General features: G+C 36.8%; 2 protein-coding genes across 4 annotated transcripts in view; one reads left to right on the top strand and one right to left on the bottom strand.

Moving 5' to 3' along the window:
• Nucleotides 1–3,741, bottom strand: part of cUnh1orf35 (chromosome Un C1orf35 homolog) — an 11,789-nt gene extending 8,048 nt beyond the window's left edge. The window contains exons 1-4 of the mRNA XM_082174099.1: nucleotides 3,602–3,741; nucleotides 1,933–2,083; nucleotides 1,814–1,859; nucleotides 1,642–1,721 (exon numbers count right to left, since the gene is read on the bottom strand). Of these exons, the coding sequence (XP_082030225.1) occupies nucleotides 1,642–1,721; nucleotides 1,814–1,859; nucleotides 1,933–2,083; nucleotides 3,602–3,698 (374 nt within the window). The 5' untranslated portion in view covers nucleotides 3,699–3,741. The remainder of the gene's footprint in view (nucleotides 1–1,641; nucleotides 1,722–1,813; nucleotides 1,860–1,932; nucleotides 2,084–3,601) is intronic.
• On the top strand, nucleotides 3,037–23,407 carry guk1a (guanylate kinase 1a). Of its 3 annotated transcripts, none has more exons than XM_082174131.1 (8): nucleotides 3,037–3,193; nucleotides 15,083–15,196; nucleotides 16,293–16,334; nucleotides 18,177–18,273; nucleotides 18,482–18,620; nucleotides 18,713–18,797; nucleotides 18,896–18,981; nucleotides 21,645–23,407. In XM_082174131.1, the coding sequence occupies exons 1-8, from the start codon at nucleotides 3,169–3,171 to the stop codon at nucleotides 21,678–21,680; spliced, it is 624 nt and encodes a 207-aa protein (XP_082030257.1). In that variant the 5' UTR covers nucleotides 3,037–3,168; the 3' UTR covers nucleotides 21,681–23,407. The 3 variants fall into 3 exon arrangements, with proteins under 3 accessions (XP_082030257.1, XP_082030256.1, XP_082030258.1); XM_082174130.1 differs by lacking the exon at nucleotides 3,037–3,193 and adding an exon at nucleotides 4,064–4,202; XM_082174132.1 differs by lacking the exon at nucleotides 3,037–3,193 and adding an exon at nucleotides 9,325–9,416.
• Nucleotides 23,408–23,434: the final 27 nt, after the last annotated feature.

Raw genomic sequence — 23,434 nt, 5'->3', positions numbered from 1 at the left:
CTTCAAAACCTAAGCATTTCTATCCAGAAGGGAAGCCCACACAGCGGACTCATTGCTCGTCCATGATTCTGATAGAACAGACGTGGTGTCCATGAAAAAAATGGATAGATCTAATAGATCGGCTTCCTGCTCGACCCAGCAAACCGCTAAATACGAAACTTATGATTCGTGCCATAGCCAGACAGCCAGCTGAAGGTCAGACGACACTGAGGTTTGTGGGAAGAGCGTATGCAGCGGCTGGAGCTCTGCACACTGTGGCAGATCTGCTCAAAGACCTGGGTCAGGGGAGGTTTATCCCTAGCTCTATTGGCCGGTCCATGGCTGCTATAGTGGTGATGGAGAAACATCTCTGGCTTAATTTGTCAGGGATCAAGGAGTCAGATACAGCTGTCCTCCTTGATGCCCCGTCTCGCCCTCAGGGCTGTTTTTGGCACTGCCGTTGAGACAGCAGAGGACAGGTTTACAGAGGTGAGGTCTTCATGAAGTATATCGTAAAATCTTCGTAAAATCTATACAATCATGTACCCATTAATCATAAACTCAAAAAACTCATTTTTTTGTCGTATCCTAACATTGTATTGTTGTGTCTATTAATATTGCACTTTATTTTTTTCTGTTGTTTTATTGTAGTTTTAAGAATGTGAAACTTTGTTGTCTGAAAGGCTACTTGCGTGATGACGTTTTATGGTATATTTATGTGTTTTTTGGAATGTTAATTGTATGTTACTTCTTCCTGCCCAGGGACTACAGATAAAATTTAGCTTGTAGCTAATTCTGGTATGGCAGAGTGCCATGCACTGTCCCTGTTAAATAAACAAATAAATAAATAAATAAATAACTATCCTTCATCGGGTTCAGGTGGCGACATACTCCTGGTAGATTGGTCAGTCTTGGTAAAAGGTAGGGGTGTAACGATACCCTCATATCACGATTCTATACATATCACGATACGATATTGTTGCGATACTCCAAGACATATGATATAAGGTATATGATATAATATGATATAATCTAAATTTGGTATTACATTGTGAGTGTAAATGAATTGGGTTGGACATGGTGCGACCCAAAGCACAGATAATAGAGACACCAGAATAAAAATATTCATGATTCTGAAGCTAGATATATTTAAAATAATGTAGGCCACTTTTGAATGGTAACATAAGACATTTGGCATTATCAGGACCCACAAATATTGCCCCATTGCATTATTATATATTATATTCAACATTATATATAATAGTTTAATGTAGTACTGACACTAAAACTCTGTAAAAAAAATTCTCACACAGTAATTTTCATTTTGGGTGAATTATACAAAATACAGATTGTCACCATCCACGATATATATTGTTGCATTTTTGTTTTGCGACACGTGACACGATATATTGTTACAGCCCTAGTAAAAGGCACTGTGTTTTTTAAAAAAACTTCTTGTTTAAAGGTGTACAAAGTCATTTTTTATAGGTAGATAGACAGATATTCTGCACTTCTGAATTTTGCTCAACCCTGATAATATGTATTATACATTCATTAGGGTAATTCTATGGTGGAATAAGTTACTTAGAACATAGAATGTCCTCAGAATGTATTTTTAACAGGCAAAGAGATCAGCAAACGAACATACAGCACTGGCTTTACCTGGAGCTTCCGAGCCCAGAGACCCGGTCCACGTCCCGTTCCTCCCCCTCTCCTTCCCTCCTGCACACATCTGCAAGATCCTGCCAGCAAGAGAAATATGCATCAGAAAATTCAACAAGAAATGCTGCAAATAATTACAAATGTCCATGTTTGGATGTTTACAAATGCAAACCTCTTTGGTGAGACCAGTTGGTTGTTTTTTGATGGTTTTATGACCCCTAAAACAGACAGAAACATTCAGATTTGTACTGATTTTATTTGACAGGCCACTGATGGATCAAGCACACTCACAGTGCTGCCAGCATGGCCTCGTGCTCCGCCTCCCGCACCGCTGCCATCTCCTGCTCTTTAGACACCGCTGCGCCACCCTTCTTATCTCGGGCATACCACGTCAAATCCTTGCCTTTCTGCCACCGTCCAACCGGCGCCATGAGGGAATTCCCTGAGGAAAATCAACACAAGACCTGGTCACACTTAAGGTTTGGGAAAACATATTCACTAGTATGAACTATGACCTTTGTCTCAAAAAGCTCCTAATTTACTGCTTATTAAATGTTAGTAAGGTAATTGTTGTAGTGGTTAAGTTTAGGTACTGGGTGGATTAAGGGACATAGAATATGGTCATGCAGAATAAGGTATTAATATGTGTTTTATAAATACTAATAAACAGCCAATATGTTAGTAATATGTAAGCTAATAAGCAACAAGTTAATAGTGAGAATTGGTCCCTAAACTAAAGTGTTACCCAAGACCTTAGTCAAATCTTACATAACATGTCAAGAACAAGTAAAATTACATTTATTTGCATATGTTGATGATACGTATTTATTGGAAAATGTGCCAAACTATCATGAAAATATATATAATATTATAATACTAAAACTATTTATGGTGTATAATAATTTATAATAATAATTCTTTATACAATATACATGTAATATTTTGTGTGCGGCAGGGCTTATAGATCATCATTGTCCTTATCAGTTATTAACAAGTGAAATTGAAATAATTATTTCAAGGGTAGAAAATATAGCTCCTTTAAATGGCAATCAATACTAAATCATATTGCCCTTCTGACTGATAGAGACAAGATAAGCAAGCAACTTTGTAAGTTAAATGTCTTGGGGGTTAAAAAAACAAACTGCGTGGTACGTCAAATGCCCACATGGTACATCAAATTATGAATCCAACTATGATGAAGATAGCTTTCTTGAACAGGTGGCGTCACGTCTGCCCAGTAGGCCTCACTGACGTCATCACGGCACATAAAAGCAATATTAATGAGCTACGCATGCGCAGTAGAAGGATTGCTGCAGGACGCTGGGGGCAGGTTACCTAGCAACGACCGCATGACCTTATTAATATTCAGATGCTGAGCCTTTGCCATAGTAGGATTCGTGAACTGACGCGCTGCGTGCACGTGTCGTGCGACTCTGGGTACTTTAACTAGAAAGCCAACACGTCAACTACACCAACAAAAGCCACAACTGTGTCCGATACATACACATTCAACTAACAGGCGTTGTAATGAGAGACCATACCAAGGAAAAAGGTAGGAATGTTTGAATTTACATTACAATTAACGTTACTAAGGACTTTAAACAGAAGAAAACATATAATGCAACGTGTACCCAGAGGACACTCTGTCATGGACAGAGCTGATGTCGATTAGCAATATCTTTACAGGAAAGCAAAACAACTATTCATTACAAGTCTGCTACAATATCCTCACGAGTTATTAGCTTTCTGAACAGGTTATCGTGTGCCAGTAAACTACAAAATGTTATCACAGACCAGTTACATGAGCTCTACTTTAGCAATTATTAGTTCATTCAAGCGTGTAAAGTGCACAAGAAATCATGCTTCTCTGAATATAACGCTGTATTTTGTGAACTTCGCATATAGAGCACACAATAATAGCGCTGACTGAGTTAGCTGCTAACGTTAGCTCGACACTTACCCAGATAGTTCTCTCTGTGTTTGTCCACTTTCACTTCATCCCAGTTGAACTGGTCCTGACCCCCTCTCACCCCTCCAGATCTCGACGAGCCGAACATGACTTCTGCTCGCTATCCAGGCACACTTCCAGCCTCCTGGAGGCACTGAGAGATGCTTTACACGCGTGTAGTAGAAGAGGAATCAGGCCTTGGGTTTCCACAACATCCGGGAAACCGCTCGTCTTTACTTAGTAACGAATTCAGCACGAATAGCTCTTTTAACAACCACAAACATTATCGTGTCGAGCAAGCTCTATTCACAACGACACCCCCAAAAAAACGATTCCTTACAAAAACAACAAAGCGCATGCAGTGTCGTGAATACGAAAATGTGATGTGAACATCATCTGCCGTTTGGCGCGCGCTTCACTGATGATGTTTTGAAGATCTGCGGAACGTCTGTCCGCGTCTGATGACGTCACCGGGCATCAGTAATGGCTCTCATGCGAAGGCCAGTCACCTGAGCGAGAAAGGAAGATTTTAGGCGGAGGGGGAAGACATTCTCCCTGTGTTTGACCACTTTTATCCCAATGTATGTGAGGTTTATCTCCAGGCTATTTTCAGGTGAGTTGAAATGAGCTACAGCTTTAAATCCTCGCCAGTTGCATCATCCTTTTAAGTCAAGTGTTATAGATTATTTGTGAAGTGCCATTATGATGTTGACTTTTCATGAGGCTTAATTTTACTGCATACTTTCTTATACTCGTAGCGGATTTTTATTCCTCACGTTCGGCGTGTTTCAAAGTGAACCTGCTGCGTTATGCTTTAGTCATATGCATGTCATAAACGTTTAATGCATTATGCAAGCATTTAAATGATAATACAGTGCTGTGTATATGCCTGGATGGATTTATGTATAGTTTATTAAGGGTTTTCAATTGTATCTGTGTAAAGATATGGAAGCTACAGTGTGATAAGTGAAAAAGTTTTGGGTTTCCATTTTTGTAATGTAATATTTAAACAAAAATGACTAATAAAGCGCATTATCAGCCTAACATCTGAGAAAAACCTCATTGAAAAATTGACGCAAGAGTTAAATCTCTAAATAATGAAATATTAGATTTTTCTAACAGTCAAAAGGCTAGGCAGGTAAAAAGGTGGAAGAAGACAGATGTGTTTTTTGAGGAATCTCAGTCTGACTTTGTCTGGGCAGAAAATGATTGCGCAACTGTCAACAAACAAAGACCATGGCAAAAAAAGACCACTGGGTTTAATCTCTTTAAATGTGCATCCTTGTTTACTTTCCTCGCTTCCTGGCTCTGCCCAATGTTAGGAAAGGATGCAGTGAATGAAACTGAGAAATCGAAACACAACTTCTTTGTAAATTGGAATATTCTTGATCACTTCAAAATGTCATCAGCTGCGCCCAAAGGATCTGTCCTCATGTTGAGGTTTGGTGGTTTAAGACATTCATTCTGAATATTAGTAAAGCAAGAAGCCCTGTAGAAATATGTGAAATACACTTCATTTAAACTGCAAAGGTAGATCGTCCCAAAATTTCATATCACAATCTAAATCGTGATCTTCCCAATTTTGAGATGTATTATCGATAATATCCAGATTGGAACAAGCCTATGGACTTCAGTTTAAAACACAGTATTGCATTTAACAGTCAGTTGTCAAAATGGTAATTAAACCCCGAGATAAACTCAGCAAAGTCTTCACTGTATGAATTGATTCTTATTAAAACTACTAAAGTGATTCAGTCAACAGCAGTGAGTGATTCTGTCTGTCTTTTGTTTAACATTAATGACATGGACAGCGGCAGGTATTTGCATTAGGTTTTAAGACCGAATGCATGGATCTAATATAATGACACGCATCCAATTTCTGTCCCAACTGTTTATTCACTTAAGACACATAACTGACTGTCTTTATGTAAATACTCGCCAAGATGGACATTTTGACGATTTTTTTGTGTATATTTGACCGTTTATGTGCACGCCTGAAACCCCAAGTATACTTTACTCACAAAAGTGTGTCTCTTTCGCAGTTTAGTGCACTTTTAATTACTCATTTTAAAAATAAAGCATGTCCCACAGTTGACTGATTTGGACATTAAGTTTCGGATTTTAAGGAAAGCTGAAAGCACATACCGGTAGCTTTAAAGGAAAAGAATGGCATGTGATACAATGATCATTTTATCTTGATTATCACGTTTCCATAATCGTTACAAGCACGGGCGTCGGAACCAGACCCACGTTGGGACAAGACCCACCAACTTTTTAAGTCCAATGATATTGGACCCACTCACTTTTACAGTCTCTAATTCAGCGCATGTCAGTTCACTCTTCAGAGCGCCGTCAGTCAAATCCATTCCACTGGCTCATTCAGAGCCACTATTAGCACCTCAGTGTTGTACATTAAACGGTATGCAATAATAACATGGTGTAATTGATTAAAATTATTAAATGGATGCCACCTTATTGGGACAATAAATCCCTTCCTAAACCTACCTCTAACCGATAAACTCTTTATTATTAAACGCACATTAAACACTTTATTTCCACTTTTCTAATATTTTGTCGTCAGGTTGCTAACCCCTATGCAAAGGTAAAACGTAAGTTAAATAAATTGTGACGTGAAGGGGGAGTAGAATTTGTACATGCGTGAGGTTTTTCGACAGCTAGCGCTTTTCTTAGCGCCTCTGGAAGAATCCACGTTTCTCAGTGCAGTTCGAGAAGACTTTAAGCTAGCTGATTCCTTCATTGATTTCTGGGTCAGTGGATGGAGGAGTTTGAGTATTGAGAAGAACCCACTCGTCTTGTGACCTTGAAGACTTAGACATGGACGATACAGCACACAACATAAGATTAAATAGTACTATAAAGGTTGGTGAGGAAACAAACGCGCTGTCTTTAAGCACCAGACAAAACTGGTCTCATGGGTGAGGGGTTGCACCATATGACTTGCATTAAAATGTGGATGTCACACGTGGAGCTCATTTATTTGAAGACATCAGTTTGTTATGGAGAGGTTGAAACAAATGTTGTGTAGGACACTGAATTAAAAAGGGGGAAAACAGTTGCACATATGATGGGCTCATTAGGCTGGAGGAAAGCTTTTTTATATAGTCTGTCAGTATGAGATGTGGCCTGTTTTATGATCATTGTCAAGTATTTTTCCTGTGATTACAGCTGTTTTACAGTTTAATCTAGGGGAACGTCCAGCTGTAGTGATTTATGCAGCGATGTGGATGGTGCACATTCATTGTTCAGGGTTTGATTGGTTCAGGTTCCCTATTGAATTTAATTCTTGAATATAAATTTTAAATAATAGCACAAGGTGCCATGTTGTGGTTAACTGTGCTTGATAGTGTGAGAACTTGCTTGAATGCACTGTGCGTGTATTGTAAACGTTCTCTTATGAGCAGTGGCTCTGATTTTGACACTGAAAAGGAGCTGTAAGGACTTCCAAGCCTATTACCTTCAAGTGCCTTATGTCCCTCACAGCTGTTTGCTCTGAGACGTCACTTCAGCTCTCACTGGAGAAAGACTCGAGGCTATTTTCAAATCAAAGATGCCATTTTAGGATTTCTCCTAGTCCTTTTAAATTTACTTCAAAAAGTAAAAAGTGACTTATTTTGTAGGCTAGTTATTTTTCCCTCACAGCATTGTATTCATTCCTGTCAAAATTGAAATATTGAGCTACCCTGTCCCTGACTAAGATCTATAGTCTGATATTATTATGAATTAAAATATACCATAAACCGGTTATATATATATATATATATATATAAAACGAAGTGTCTTTAAATGTGTGGTGACTATGTACTGTAGTATATAAATGTACAATATGAAAACTGACCTTGCATGGTGTAGACTTGGTAGAGGTGGAGTTGATTTGTAGAAAAGTGGTGCAGTAACAAATACTACATTAAAGTAAGGAGATTTTAATGAGAATAACCATTGAGAATGTGAGTGGCGTAATGGTTAATAGAGCGTCAGACTGGTAACCCAAAATTTGCGGGTTCGATTCTCAAAATCAGCACCTAACCCCCAATTGTTCCCCAGGCGCCACAGCAAAAAATGGTTGCCCACTGCTCCAGGTGTGTGTGTCCACGGTTTGCAGTGTGTGTGCTCACTACTCCTAATGTGTGTGCACTGACTTGGATGGATTAAATGCAGAGGACAAATTCCAAGTATGGGTTACTTGGCCTTCACATGTCACTTTCAATGAGAGAATAATGGGTCTCATTCACTAATAATTGATGGAATCCACCTAATTCACGACACGAGCGTGCGCACATGGATTTGTTCTTAACCTCGTTCTGATGTTAATGAATTTGGCTTATTCTAAATGAGCGACTGCATGCCCAAGGTTAGTCGTTTGGCATAAAACCTGCCCGTACCATCTCCATTTAAAGTCCCTGTGAACCGGAAGTTTACCGAATTTACTTCAGTGTTTTGACTTATCTCCAACTTATTTGTCGTGACTCATCTCCTTTTTCCAAACTAACATCATCAGAGAAGCAACGCCATTCCAGAGCGGAAGCAAATTTTCAGATTTTGATTAAAGATTACCACAAAAAAACAAATGTTTCTGTATATTAACTTGCACAGATTAATTGTTCACCACAAGTCTAGTAATGTGCGCTAACAAAGTAAATGGGGTCAATTTTGATCAAACGTCAATCATGATGACTTGCGTTCCACAGCCTTTTCTTTACAGCCATTCATGACTCAGTAAACATACGACACTCATGTTACACTCTCGAAAGACACCTGAAAGATCCTCAAGTGCACCATCCTCAAAACCAGTTCAAACTCAATAAACATCTTTTCTACAGACCCACATTTTATATATATATAAAAGTTCACTTAAAAATGAACATTCTGTCATCATTTACTCACCCTCAAGTTGTTTCAAACCTGTATGAATAAACAGTTGATGGACTCCATTGACTTCCAGAGTATTATCTTTTCCTACCATTGAAGTCAAAGGTGTCCATCAACTGTCTGGTTACCAACATTCTTCAAGATATCATCTTTTGTGTTCAACAGAAGAAAGAAATTCATACAGGTTTGAAACAACTTGAGGGTGCGTAAATGATGACAGAATTAAAATTTTTAAGCGAACTATTCCTTTAAAATGATTATTAGGCCACCCAGAGTATGTGATTTTTGCATACATGTTTTGATTGTTTCTAAAATAAAATCGTACATGTATAATAAATTAAATAAGATAGTTAATAATGAATCATGATTTGTTTGTGAAAACATTTGTACATATATTTCACACATGAATCAATACATGTGTACCAATGATAATTAACAAAAAATAGTCTAATGAAAATTTTGGGGAAGGTGTAGTTTAATTATCAATGAAAAAAAATGTATGTCCAAATTTACAGACAAAATTGACATTTCTTTATTCACAATAATTATTTTTTAATTTTATTTTTTAAATGGCTTAAATGCTGACCTGGACATGTTTTTGTGAGATTCACGCACCCATTCATAGCTAAAATTTATAATTTGAATTTTATTCAAATTTGAATTATTCAGTAGATTAATGGGAAATATCACAAGTTGACGCTATAGTTTTTGTTATTGTAAGCTAGGCAGATGTGTTTCAGTCTGGTGTAATGCTGATATGGTAGTAACTCGTATAAAGAAGGCTGGGTTGTTTGATGGGTTTGGCTTCCAGTGAGCTGATAGGAGCATGACATTATCAGAAAACACACACACACACACACACACACACACACACACACACACACACACGTTCAGATCAGATTGAGTGTTGTGCATGTTTCCTTTTGCACATTTGAGCAAGGTAAGCAATACAAACGCAGAGCTTGAATTGTGATGTAAATTGAGTTATTGTTATTATGAATGTATTGAAATATTGTTTAAATGCTTAAATATTATAAACCCTGTAAACCTAAGCCTTAAGAGAGCAGTTTAATGAAAATTATATAATTGACATTATCATTAACATGTCAGCTGCTTTAATGTTTCATTTTCTAACATTAGTCAACATGAACTAAGAATGAACAATACTTCTACAGCATTTATTAATCTGAATGTTAATTTCAACATTTACTAATACATTATTAAAATCAAAAGTTGTATTTGTTATCATTAATTAATACACTGTGAACTAACATGAATGGACAATAAACATACTGTTGGCAACTAACATCAACAAAGATTAATATTAATACATAAATATTGTAACAAATGTATTGCTCCTTGTTAGTTCATGTTACATTAATGTATACATTACATTACATACATTAATGTTAACAAATGAAAGCTTATTGTAAAGTGTTATCGAATTTTCTACTTCGAAGTGCCATGGGAAGTCCAACTAACTTCATTTAACATTTTCTTATATTTACTTATAATGTTTATCTCCTGCTCTTTAACAATACATCAGGCTCTTAAAGGGATAGTTCACCCCAAAATGTTGGTAATCAGACAGTTGACGGTAGCCATTGACTTCCATAGAAAAAAAATAATAAAATACTATGCAAGTCAACGGTTACTGATTTCCAACATTAATATCGTGTTTTGTGTTCAACAGAACAAAGAAACTCATACAGGTTTGGAACAACTTTGGCTTTGTCTTATCTTGGAGTATATGTAGGTCAGGTTTTTCCTGTCAGTCATCATTAGAACAGAACACATTTTACACAGGAACACTGAATGTTTGGTCAATAATTCAAGAATTGTGTCTTTTTTCTAATCTATCCACCTTATTTTTCAACGCGAAAGTAAGCTAGTTTCTGTGAATGTGCGAGACTTCCGGTTCATTAGCCACTATATGGATATAATGAGAATGAAAACATAGTGCATGGTAAAACTATTTGCTCTACAGCCTACTGTGTTTACAATTATGACAATACATTAAAATAATAGGCTAAGAAATACCAGTTTGCAATATCAAGCAGCATAACAAGCTTTTTTTGTACACTAGAAATAACTGGAAGTGGATTACACCGGAAGCCAGACACATTACATTTACAAATAGCCAACACTATAGATGGCATGGTTTATGAGGAACTATAGCCACAAAGTGGAAAAAATCTATTCCCTTAACAGATTATCTATTAGAAAGTCTAGTTAGTCAAAATGGAGCGCGCTGGTGAAATCTTGCACAGTATACGGTGATTTGCGCACCATTCGTGCATTCGGCTTTAGTCAAATTATTTGTGTATCCAATTGGAATCCGATCTAAAGCCTTGTTCAGACTGTCAGTCCAAATCCGATGTCTGTGCATATCCAATTGAAATCTGATCAGATTTAGCAAGTGGGAACAGCAAAAAATCATGTTGTAAATAAGACATCTGTTTTGCAAACCCCTCCATGTTGCGGTTGTTGTTGTTGTTGTTGGCGTATGCGTACCAACGCAATGCCATAGAAACCAACGCAGATATTCTGGTAAACAAAAGTGCCACAGGACACACAAATCGGATCTGAACAGTTGCCATACACAGTGTGGACAGTAGGGTGGCCCTTAAATGTACGAACTTTTTTTTTTTTCGTTTTTCTGCAGCCTGACCCGCTAGATTTGTTCCATTTATGCTAAAAACACCCCAGAAAATAAATGGGGCAAAAATATTAATATTTAGAGGTAGCTCAAGCACATCAAAGTTCACGTTTTTTTTAGGCAATTCTACAAGTCAGCAAAATTCTTCATTCTAAAACGTTTAGCATTGAGCATTGTATTCAATACTATACACAGTTTGCAGAATGCATCAAATCACATAGCCTATTACTTGATCACAGTTCAGTGTGAGTACTATATTAATTATTTAACCAAATATATCTTACACAACATACATTTGACTATTGTAAGATAACTGATGATACGCATCTTTTCACATTTAGTCCAGGCAAAGTAACTAATTTTGGAGCCAAAAATAGAACTAATTGTAAAATAATTTTTTGTAGCTTAGATCATTTCTATGAGGTGTCCAGAACAACATACTAAAAGTCCTAAGAAATCCTAGTTGAGGAAATGTTAAATTCTCATCAATCCGAGATGTTTGCCAATAAGGCCAGACAACAATACACCCCAATGGGGCTATTTTTTTTTCTTTTACTCCTATCAAAATGAAACTTTACACAATGAAAGTACCCATGAAGAGTCAAATTTTTTGTATTACAAGTTTCTTTGAAAATGAATTTGAATATGCAAATGAGCTATACACTAATCGAAAATAGGCTACCCAAAATACACCCGCATAGGCTTAATTTTTTCCTTTACTCCTACCACAATAAACTTTACACAGTGAAAGTATACATGAAAAGTAAAATTTTTGTTTTACAAGTTCCTTTGAAAAATCTATTTTAAATATGCAAATGAGCTCAACACTAGGCCTAATTGACTTATGGCCAAGAAACCATAAAGTCACAAGTAGAAAAAACAGGGGCCAAATAACTAACACATTCATGTCCATTCAGTAAGTTAACCTATGCATAAATTTGAAGTCACTTGCCACACTTACCTGGGTCACTTGCCACAAAAAGACTTATATTGACCTTAAGAATTGATTGCACAATCTTGCCTCCAGTTGCTTTCTAAATTCTTTTCTTTCTTTTTTTTTGCTAACAAGCCTTACCTAATGACATTCCCCCACAGATAACATCAGAAGAAAGTCAGAATAGCCATCTTAGTCATTAGTAACGTGGTGGGATATTTTGGGCTGGTAGATTTACAAATGATTGGTATTGTTGGTAAGATTACGAGATTACAGACAGAAGTCATTCTTACCAACTAAACGATTCACTCTCACACAGAAGACAGATGAAAAACTGGATAGACACACTTTCCAGACATTCCAGCTCTTTAAAATAATTTTGCCAGACACCAAAACTGCTTCTCTTTTTGTAGTTAGCAAGTAGAGATCAGACCAGGCGGGCCACACATCAGACTTCCACCGTTTGTAAAGTAGCTTTGCAGTGTTATGAGAAGCTAGCAACAGCAATATCTAGGTTAGTTAAAGAAAAAAACAAAACAAAAAAACTAAAATAAAATAAAAATAAATAAAAAATAAACCTCCCATGTTGTTGTTACCTGTTGTTACCGACCCTGAAGACTATACCAGTGGGGGTTATACCCCTGGCAGGTACTACCAAGCCAGGCAGTTTTCAGGTTAGAGGCCAGTCTAAAAGCAGCATTGCCATCACCCATTGGCAGTAGGATGATTGGATGAAGATCGGGTCGATGTATTTGTCATACATATGAATGGTGTTTCTGCCTATATGCAAATTAGGACATATTCAATAAGTGTGGCACTCATGTGCATATTCAAATTCATTTCAAAAGAAACTTGTAATAAAAAAAATAAAAAAAATGTCATTTCTTTTACTGTGTAAAGTTTTATTGTGGTAGGAGTAAAGGAAAAACATTAAGCCTATTTGGGTGTATTTTGGGCATATTCGATTAGTGTATAGCTCATTTGCATATTAAAATAAATTTTCAAAGAAACTTGTAATACAATTTTTTTTTACTTTTTGTGGGTACCGTACTTTCATTGTGTAAAGTTTCATTTTGATAGGAGTAAAGGAAAAAATAGCCCCATTGGGGTGTATTGTTGCCTGGCCTTATTGGCACACATCTCGGATTGGTGAGAATTTAACATATTTCCTCAACTAGGATTTCTTAGGACTTAGTATGTTGTTCTGGACACCTCATAGAAATTATCTAAGCTGCAAAAAATTATTTTACAGTTAGTCTGTCGTAAAACGCTACTTTGCCTGGACTAAGTTTGCACAGTTTAAAGTCAATAGTTCAGAGTTTCTTTACACCACGCATTTCTGTGAAAGTGGCTTTGTTAGCCCGTCGTTAACACAATTTATGCTTCTGCAAGAAATGCATAGAATATATTTTGTGCAAAAGAATTGCCATTAAATAAGCAAGTATGTAATTTAAATAGTTTAGATACAATTATGCAAGTGGTAATTGTCACAAATTGAGCATAATAACTGATTATACAAAAATGTCAACGTCATCGTGCCACCTCTAAATATTGTTCAAATGAGCTCATATTTTGCCTGAATTATTTTTTCATGTATTGGAACAACTTGAGGGGGTCAGACAATTATAAATCAAAACTTGAAAAATAAGGGCCACCTAGTGGACAGTCAATAATTTTAGATCAGTTTCCAATCAGATAAAAAATAATCTGATTTGGACTGACAGTGTGAACATTTTGAATATTGGGGAGGTTACCTCCCCCCGGAAACATGGCACAATACAGGATCTGTAATTTTCCACTGTCGTCGTAATCAAAATGTCCTTAGTGAATTGGCTCATCTGAAACTCCTCAACTGCGTTCAGAGCTAATGAGCTGTTGTGCTTCAGTCCTGTTGGAACATGTTGAGACAGTATTTAGACATGAAGAAGTCACTACACTACCGGACAAAAGTTTGGAATAATTAACTTTTTATATAAATATATATGGTTTTGAAAGAAGTTTCTGATCCTCACCAAGGTTGCATTGTGTAATATTTAGGAGAATCTATTGACAGAAATGCAATATCTTATACATAACTATGTTTTCAGTGGTGCATAAAGACCTTACATAATGAGCCACTGTGTTTTTATTACCTTAGAATGAGGCATTTCTATTACACACACCGCGGGTCCCCTTACATCGACATGTTTCTACAGGAGCCCTAAACGGACAAACGTGTTTCGTCAATATGTTGTTCTTCGTGCAAAGAAACTAGCTAAGGTCAGTGAATAAAACACTGACACAATGATGATCAAGTTACAATAATATTCGCAATAACATATCGTTTTACTGAATAATTAAGTAAACATAATTTCTTAATTTATCTTTGTAAAGAAACCTCATTGCTGAACTGGCTACTCTCTGCTGTCTCAGACGACCACATCTTTTCCTGTCGACCACCGTAACTTCTGTTGGTTGCAATTCGCAACCTCACCACTAGATGCCGCTAAAAATTACACAGTGCACTTTTAAATTGTAATTTACTTCTATGATGGAAAGCTGAATTTTCAGCATCATTACTCCAGTCTTCAGTGTCACATGATCCTTCTGAAATCATTCTGAAATTATGATTTGATGCTCAAAAACATTTCTGATCATAATCAATGATGAAAGCAGTCTTTGCTGCTTAATCTTGATACTTTCAAGGTCTTGATTTTAAGGTAAAAATGTAATATTGTCCTAAAATAGCTGGATTAGATGGAAAATCTTTGAAATTTCAAATATACAATGGCTGTCTTAAATGGAAAATGAAATGGAAAGTTTCTCCCTATTGTAGACCTTTGTATTTATTGCTCAAAGCTCAGATCATTACAAAGAGTAATGTTTCATCTTTAGTTCACAAAGAGTCTTTAGTTTTCTAAACATTTAGACTGATTCATTCCTGTGTGAATGTGACTTTAATCTGAAAGTGAATTGAATATTTCTGAAAGCCTCTTTATTTCTTTCTTCCTCCCTGTCTGTGGTGTGTTTGCAGCGATGGCTGGACCGAGGCCTGTGGTGATGAGTGGACCCTCCGGGGCTGGGAAAAGCACTCTGCTAAAGAAACTGCTAAAGGAGTTCGATGGTGTATTTGGCTTCAGCGTATCCCGTAAGTCACATACATATGTGACACAAGTAATTATAATAATTATAATTTGTTACATTTTCTGAGACCTCAAAGCGCTTTACATAGAAGGGGGGAATCTCCTCACCACCAATGTGCAGCATCCACTTGGATGATGCGACGGCAGCCATATTGCACCAGAACGCCCACCACACACCAGCTTACTTGTGGAGAGGAGACAGAGCGATGAAGCCAATCAGTATATGAGGAAGTACAAATGCTGAACCAGCAATTATTTTGTGGTAACAAAAGCTGGGTGGGGGGAGGAATAGTCAACAATTTTATCCCTTAAAACTCATCTTTGAACTCCAAAATGACATATTTAAAATAAAAAATCCTGTGAAAAAAAAAAGTCTTCATGTCTTAAAATAGCTTGAATGTAACTCTACACTCTTGCTTCATTTAGTATATGTGAACCATGACTATACAAATTAGCCCCGCCTCCACTCACTCACACCTGCTCAGAATACCTGATCCTGATCGGTCAACATTTTACTCCAGTTACTGTAGTAAACACTGCACAAGGATATTGCTCTTTACAATGTTGGACACATAACGGGAATTAATATGATTAGCCTTTTGCTTGACTACGTTATCAAACAGCTAATAATGTGATGCTTATGTTCCACAAACCATGTTCAGTGCACCATCTCAGAGTCAGACAGCTGCCTTCTAAAAATTAGCATCAGAAACGCTTTGAACAACTAAGAACGATAGTGGAGAAAGGCAAATAGTTCATCATAATATCGTAATATACCTCATATACACAATTCACCCACTATATTGCCAAATGTACAAGATTTTTCATATCAACAGAAAAATATACCTTGATAATCTGGCTTCTCTTGAGACTCCTCTGCTTCGAAGCATAGTTATGATGATATGCTAAAGCCAGCCTGTCTTTGGTTCACTGCAGTTTTAAGGAGAAAATACTCCGCAATGATGTTGATTTATGAATTTACACATGGTTTGTCTGAAAGCACATTAAAAACACCACATAGACATATAAACAACATTAAAAACTTGATTTTCACCACAGGGGGACTTTGAATTTTCTAAATTAAGATTGGTCTTTTTCCAGATACAACGCGAAGCCCTCGTCCAGGAGAGGAGAACGGCAAAGGTTAGGCTTTTGATCTTGAGTGGTAAAGAGAACAATGTTTTTCTGAAAATATCTTTTGCATTATCCTCAAAACCCAAAACTAAATTTGACTACAAGCCTTATTATTATAAAACATAATGTTCATTACATAAATATCTAGTTATTTCAGTTGTTAGTCAAACAGAATCAAATCTTAAAGTGCCCCTATTATGCTTTTTCAAATATTACCTCTCATGCAGTGTGTAATAAAGCGGTTTGTGAATGTAAACTCTGCAAAGTTGTAAAGTCGAAAGTGGACGATAAATAAAGTTATTGTCTCCCAAAAGAAAGATTCGACTCTGAACCACATAAACGAGTCGTCAGGAATCCCAGTCTCACTTCCGTGACCTTCATACGTAACGCAGTAACACGTTTGCGTAATGCCCGTCTATGGTCTTCATTGGCTGCCCGTGAATGCGGCTAATTTGATCCTCCTCAAACACTGTAGCTGGTTCGTGTTGTGTACATGTCGAGAAGACGATGTTTTCTGCTCTACAGAAGCACATTCTCTTTGTAAACACTTCCAAAGGATGAGGAAATGAAGAGTAAGTGGTTAAAATTACCACAGCGATACAACAGTATAACCATTGCTTCTCAATTTTCCATGAGGTCTAAATGTGATTTACAAAACGCATTAAAGATGGGACAGTACCCACTTTAATTGGACCAATTTGCTCCTCAGAATCACAACCTGTAAGAATGATTAACTACTGATGTATGTATTTTCTACTGGGTGTTCAAAAAACCTAGTTTTGAGTTTTATATTGTGTAGGTCTCCTGCTAACTGGCTAACTCACGATATTACTGTCTTACTGAAATACTTCTGCTGATCAGTTGTGGGCCACCATTACCTCAATCTGTGTCAATTAATGCAGATTGTCTGTCGTTCTTACTACTTTGAGTAAAGCTAAAGGATGGAGCAAGATTTGTTTTATAAACTTTAATGTTACATCAGTTATTCATGTTAGAGCTCGGCTAACGTACGCGCTGTTATTGATTCAGTTCCCGCAGGTTCACCGCAATAAATTAGAAAAATACACATTGGTTTGTTGATGGACAAGCACTTTAATGCTGATAGTGAGAAATTACAGCTGCAACATCTCATAATTTTCCTCAAACTGAGTAGCTCCTGCTCGAGTCGTCCTTGCAATGGAGGTTCGGGTTGAATAACTAGTTCTTCCAATGATTCATCATCGGACTCGCGCTTGGATTGATCAAATAAAATCGACGCCATCGTTACGGAAGCCTCCGGAGCTGAAGTTAATGGCAATGGCCGTTTCGTTTCTGACGCGCTGTAACCTGTCGACCAATCACAACAGACTGGGCCATCTGGCCAATCAGAGCAGAGTAGCTTGCGGAAAGGAGGGATTTAGAGAGACTGAAGCATCGGAGTCGTTTGAGAATCATTGAAAATGTGGTGATGTGAAATGTATATTATGAGAAAATCAAAATGTTTTTTTTTTTTTACCTTTGATGCATGTAAACCTGTTGTAGGAGACTCCAAAACAACATTAGGAACCTTTAAAATAGCATGATAGAGGCACTTTAACGTCGGCATGAAGTGGAAGTTGCGCAAGTCTTTTCTTCCCTATTGTCAAATTGACTGATACAGTGATGAGCCAAAAACATGGTTCAGCAGCTATGTGCATAAATGAAGCATAAAAAATATGCTTTCCAAATTTGTGCTTTCAGTTGCGTGTTGTTTTTAATTGGTATTCTGGCTGATTAAATGATAATTGCAACATCCTTTGAAATATCAGGTTTTTTTTTAAAGTCAGTCGATGAGTGACGGATCTTCTGAAAAAATCTTCTTTTTTCTTTCAGATTATCATTACGTTACCAGGGAAGTTATGCAGGCAGCAATAGCAAATGGTGAATTTGTTGAAAATGCCGAATTTTCAGGGAACATGTATGGAACAAGGTACAGCCCTCTTTGGAAAGTCTTGTTTGAAGGGAGATTTAACTGACATCCTTCTTTTGAAACCACTGATACAATCCCATTGATAAGTGCTTGGTCTTATTGAATGGTCTATAACTTAACACGCTTGTCCTCATATTCAAACTTTAGAAGTATGTATGCAGAAATATTTCTGTAATTATAACTAACCTCACTTTTGCCCTCTTCACAGTAAAGCAGCTGTACAGGCTGTTCAGGCCAAAAATTTGATTTGCATTTTGGACATTGACATGCAGGGAGTGAAGAACATCAAGAAGACCGATCTCAACCCCATATATGTGTCCATCCAGGCCCCGTCAATGGACATCCTGGTAAGAAATACTTCAAATGAGCGCTCTCTCTCCAAATATTATGTTTACATGTTTTCATTTTAATCTCAATTGTATAACTTTATTTATTTTAGGAAAAAAGATTAAGGGATAGAAAAACTGAATCTGAGGAAAGTCTAAAAAAACGTTTAGATGCAGCCAAAGTGGACGTGGAAATAAGTAGGTATCCGTTCCTATACAATTTTTTTTAAATAAAATGCTGCAATTTTTTTTCGCATCTAGAATAGCATGCTAACCGTAATTTATCCATCTTTCAGGTAAAGAGCCTGGATTATTTGATGTGATCATTATCAATGATGATCTTGACGCAGCGTATGGGAAATTAAAAGACACTCTTCTCGAGGTAACATTTTCCAGTCTAAATTTTCATCACCCGGAGTGTAATGGTATGAGATTTTGACCGTCACGGTACAAACATTTTCACAAATATTTCACAGTATTAGGGTGCATTGCTAATAACTATTTGAATAATATCATTTTTAGTAGACACTTGTCTGATCAACACGCAGGGCCCTATCATACAGCCGGTGCAATGGGGCGTCAGGCGCGACAAGTGTTTTTTGTTAGTATCAGCCCGACGCAGTTATCATTTCCTGCGCCACGTTGTTTAAATGGCAAATGCATTTGCGCCCATGGGTGCTGGTCTGAAAACGAGGTGTGTTCAGGCGCATTGTTGGCGTATTGCTATTTTGAGGTGACTGAAATAGACTGTGCCATTGACCAACTGAAACCTGGTCTAAAGTCAATGGTGCAATATTTTTTTTGTTATTTAAAGAGCACGTTGGTAATGTGTGCCTATAGGCGGGTCCAAAACGAGCTTACACTTTGTCCCGTAGATGGTCTGCTCATGCGCTTTAACCTCATGCTTGAGTAGATCCGTTTCCTTGCTAGAGAAGCGTTCAGTTTTTCCGCTTGCAAATTCCGTCATGTTCCGTCACGAATCCGCCATGGCGCGAGCGCAACTAGCTTTTAAAGGGAATGGGAGATGAGACTCTGATTGGTTTGTTGCACGTTACGGCCAAAACACTCCCATTACTCATTAAGAGAATAGGGACAACCCTTTTACCCGACCATATATAATATATATATATATATATATATGCCATCATGTATATAATGTATAAGCCATGATGGACAGAGGCCACTGGGCAAATTTGGCTAGGATCCCGGGGTTACACCCCTACTCTTTCGAAAGACATCTGGGATTTTTAATGACCACAGAGAGTCTGGACCTCGGTTTAACGTCTCATCTGGAGAACGGTGCTCTTTGTCTTTATATTGTCCCGTCACTACACTGGGGCGTTAGGATGTACCCCCCTGGGGTGAGCCGTACCCCCTGCTGGCCTCACTAACACCTCTTCCAGCAGTAACCTGGTTTTCCCAGGAGGGCCCTTAGAGACATTTAAGTTATAACCAATTCTTTAACTTGAATTTCCTTCGGGATTTCAACTTTATTTTGGATTTCTTTTAAATGCTCTCAATCAGATTTGCTCAAAATCCAATTGAATAATTTAGCAAAAAATATTTATTATTATAGAACACTACTATTATTATTAATAATAATAATAATAATAATCATATTAATGTTATTTTATTATTATTATTCAATATTTTTTTCCATAGCAGCACCGGGTATATTTGATACCCGCTTTCAAACTCTCACATTCGTGTTTGTTTCTCTTAGCTTCAAAGGTTTCTATTTACAGTGTGTTTTACAAGCGTAAAAAAAAAGTCTCATTGTAGCCAATCACAATCATATCTGTTGAGCGCATGAAACCAATAGCCAATCAGAGGTGCTAGTCAATAAGTTGGTCAGAATCCACTCAACACTGCTGAAAACGCACAAGGTTTTGTTTTGTTCAATGCGAGTCCTTTCCTTATAACCAACAAAGTGTAAACAATGTAAATAAGAGATTGATTGTACAATCGCGAGAGTGCAAATTCAGCTTTAGAGATTTGACAGCCTTAGTGATAAGGCTCTTCTCTTGCTTTCTGTTTATTACACCCATTCACAATCTGAAGTTTTTCATGCTGCTCGGTACACTGTAAAGTTTCTGGATTGACAACTGTATTTAAATATGCGATTGAATCGGAAACTGAAATGATTGACAGTGATAACCAATGGACGAGTCGAAATGCGACAATTGTTTTTAAAGGGGTGGTTGATTATGATTTCACTTTGCATGCGTCGTGGCGCTCCCGTGAACTCTCGTCAGAGGCCCACATTGAAGAACACTAATAGTTGAATAAAGTCGTTATTTTTGTTGTTTTTTCGCACAAAAAGTATTGTCGTCGCATGATAAACTTAATGTAGAGCCACTGTAGTCACTTGGACTATTTCAACATTTTCTTCACTGACTTTCTGGGCCGGCGAGTTTCGGTCCCTCTGGAAGCCTATGGAGGAGTGAGATAGCTCTCAGATTTAATCAAAAATATCTTAATTTGTGATCCGAAGATGAATGAAAGTCTTACATGATTGGAACAACATGAGGGTGAGTAATTACTGACAGAATTTTCATTTTTGGGTGAACTAACCCTTTAACAGTTTTTGCTCTAGTACTGAAATTGTTCTGTGTACCGTGACAACGCTAGTACTTTCTGTCTTCTGTTTTTTGTGACTACATCACCTTAAATTAAAGTGTTACCGTGTTCCTGCTGCCGTCTTTGAGGCTGCTCTGATTAGTCCCGTCTATAACGGCCACCCAAAAACCAAACCCTAACCACACTGGGACTGGGGGATTCTGGGTTGAGTGACAGTTAAATGAATGGAGAATTTAGACATTTTTGAACATAATTGAATGTATAATAATGGAAATCTAATTCATAGACTCCACCTGTATTTAAAATAACAGTGTACTGCAAAATCGCCATACCATTACATTCTTTTACCTCCTATTAAATCATTAAAAAATCCCTCTCGTGTCTTCCTTCAAAGATAAAACTAGGTGTTATACGTCTCATGTGAAAATGTTTCACTTCCACTCAAGTCTTCTCTTCCTTTAACAGGAAATCCAAAAGGTCAGAGACACCAACAAATCCTAGAGAAGAATACACTTGCCAACAACAGCGACCTCTCTATTCTCCTCCAACTTATAAAGTTTTCAGATCTGAACATTCCACCCAGGGAAGACTTTAGGAAAGTTCGGTCAATACTCCAAAAAAGCTGGATGTAAAATATATTCATGACTTAAAGGTGCAGATTAATATATTCCATGTTCAGTTTATTTTTTGACCACGTATGTTACTTCATTCCAGGGCTAAAGCTAGAAAATTTATAATTCAACCAAGAAACACTCTAAAACTCTCAAGGTCTAGTCTTTGAAACAGTTTCTGTTTTTATTTTGTATAATGAAGGAAGATGGATATATCTTGGCTATATTGATTGCTATATCTATTTGGTATTGATGTATCGAACTAGCATGTTCACTAATTTATTGTTTTTCCTTTTCCTTTTATGATAACTTGCAGATTTTGTCCTAGTTGCTGCTGTATACACACTGGATAAGCAGCTTTCTGTTTGCTATATTTAAACATTCTAGCTATTATCTGCACATATAGCAGTGTTACACCTGCTTTTATTCATACGATAGCATCTGACATTGCAAAAAGTCGAGCAAAGCTTCTTTTCTTAACTAATAACTAATTCTTAAAAAATGGTAATGGTTGCTTCTCATATGCTGGTGTCTTGAATTGCATAATCACGTTTCACAGACACATTACATGAATATTGCTCATATTAAAGTTGGATATTGTCCTTTTTTAACAAAACGTGATCTGTTTATTTGATAAAGTTCAAGGAAATATAGGTGTGGTTTCAGACTTTGTGTAAGGCAGCTCATAAACACAGCCACAGTAAGTTTAGGACACGCTTTTAGTCTTATACAGATGTTCAGATTGCTCAGCTATTCTCATCTGTCCCTGTCAAAACAAAATCATTTGAAAACCAAAGTAAAACATCGTTTTAAAATCTGAAACTACAGAATCATTTTTTTTTTCTTGTCGATTTGTTTACACTCTTGTTTATTAGCAGTCGAAACATTTTAAAACTAATTTTTACACGAGTAAATACATTGATAGACATGATAGAAATATTTCTTTCCTTCCCATGTCAAATATCATGAACTATGTGGTTCCAGTTTACCTGATATAATATTCTAACATAAAACATTGACTTTTAAAATGCGTTCTTGTATTTTTTTCTGTTCAGCACAAACACTGACTACAGTTCAGCAGAAGTTTATGTTGGTTTCTTCCAAACCTTCAAAGTACTGTGTGTGACTTATTATCCATCGAGTGTGAAAACAATGTAATATAATGTAAATTGTGGTGTATACACATACATGAAGATTATCAAATGGGAAAAAAAGGTTTTCTAAAAATGGCACAATTTTAAAGAATCGAAGGAAACTAAATTACCAGACACCTGCTGTTTATGAAAAGTAGAATTATCCTGTGTATGTTTTGAAACAACTGCTAGTCATTTTGTTTTTGCATATACAAGTTGACAGATTTTTTTGTTTTTTATGTCTCTAGGGTCTTAGAAAACTGCAGAACCCATTTCAGAGTTTTATTTTATTCCTTGGTGCATCTTAAACATTTTGTTGAAAGAGACCTGTCAAACATTTGTGGTGTATATGAAATCTGAGAATGCATTTAATGTCTCAAATGTATAAACCAAATGTCACAGTTTTCTATTTTATTCTAAATCTTTGTACATGTTACCGTGCAGGTGTAATAAAACTACACTATTACAGTGTGACTGTATGACTGACCAGTTGTCAATAGAAATTTACATT

This window comes from Leuciscus leuciscus (genome assembly GCF_965113295.1).
Source record: "Leuciscus leuciscus genome assembly, chromosome: 6".
Classification (NCBI taxonomy): domain Eukaryota; kingdom Metazoa; phylum Chordata; class Actinopteri; order Cypriniformes; family Leuciscidae; genus Leuciscus; species Leuciscus leuciscus.
Note: the sequence above shows the minus strand (reverse complement) of the source record. Positions and strands in the feature narration are given on the sequence as shown.

Bases quoted from the DNA above. Each gene is read 5' to 3' on its own strand.
- guk1a (XM_082174130.1), top strand. From the start codon at position 4,169: ATGTATGTGAGGTTTATCTCCAGGCTATTTTCAG. The intron at 15,197-16,292 runs GTAAGTCACATA...GTCTTTTTCCAG, and splicing joins ATTTGGCTTCAGCGTATCCC to ATACAACGCGAAGCCCTCGT. The intron at 18,274-18,481 runs GTACAGCCCTCT...CCCTCTTCACAG, and splicing joins GGGAACATGTATGGAACAAG to TAAAGCAGCTGTACAGGCTG.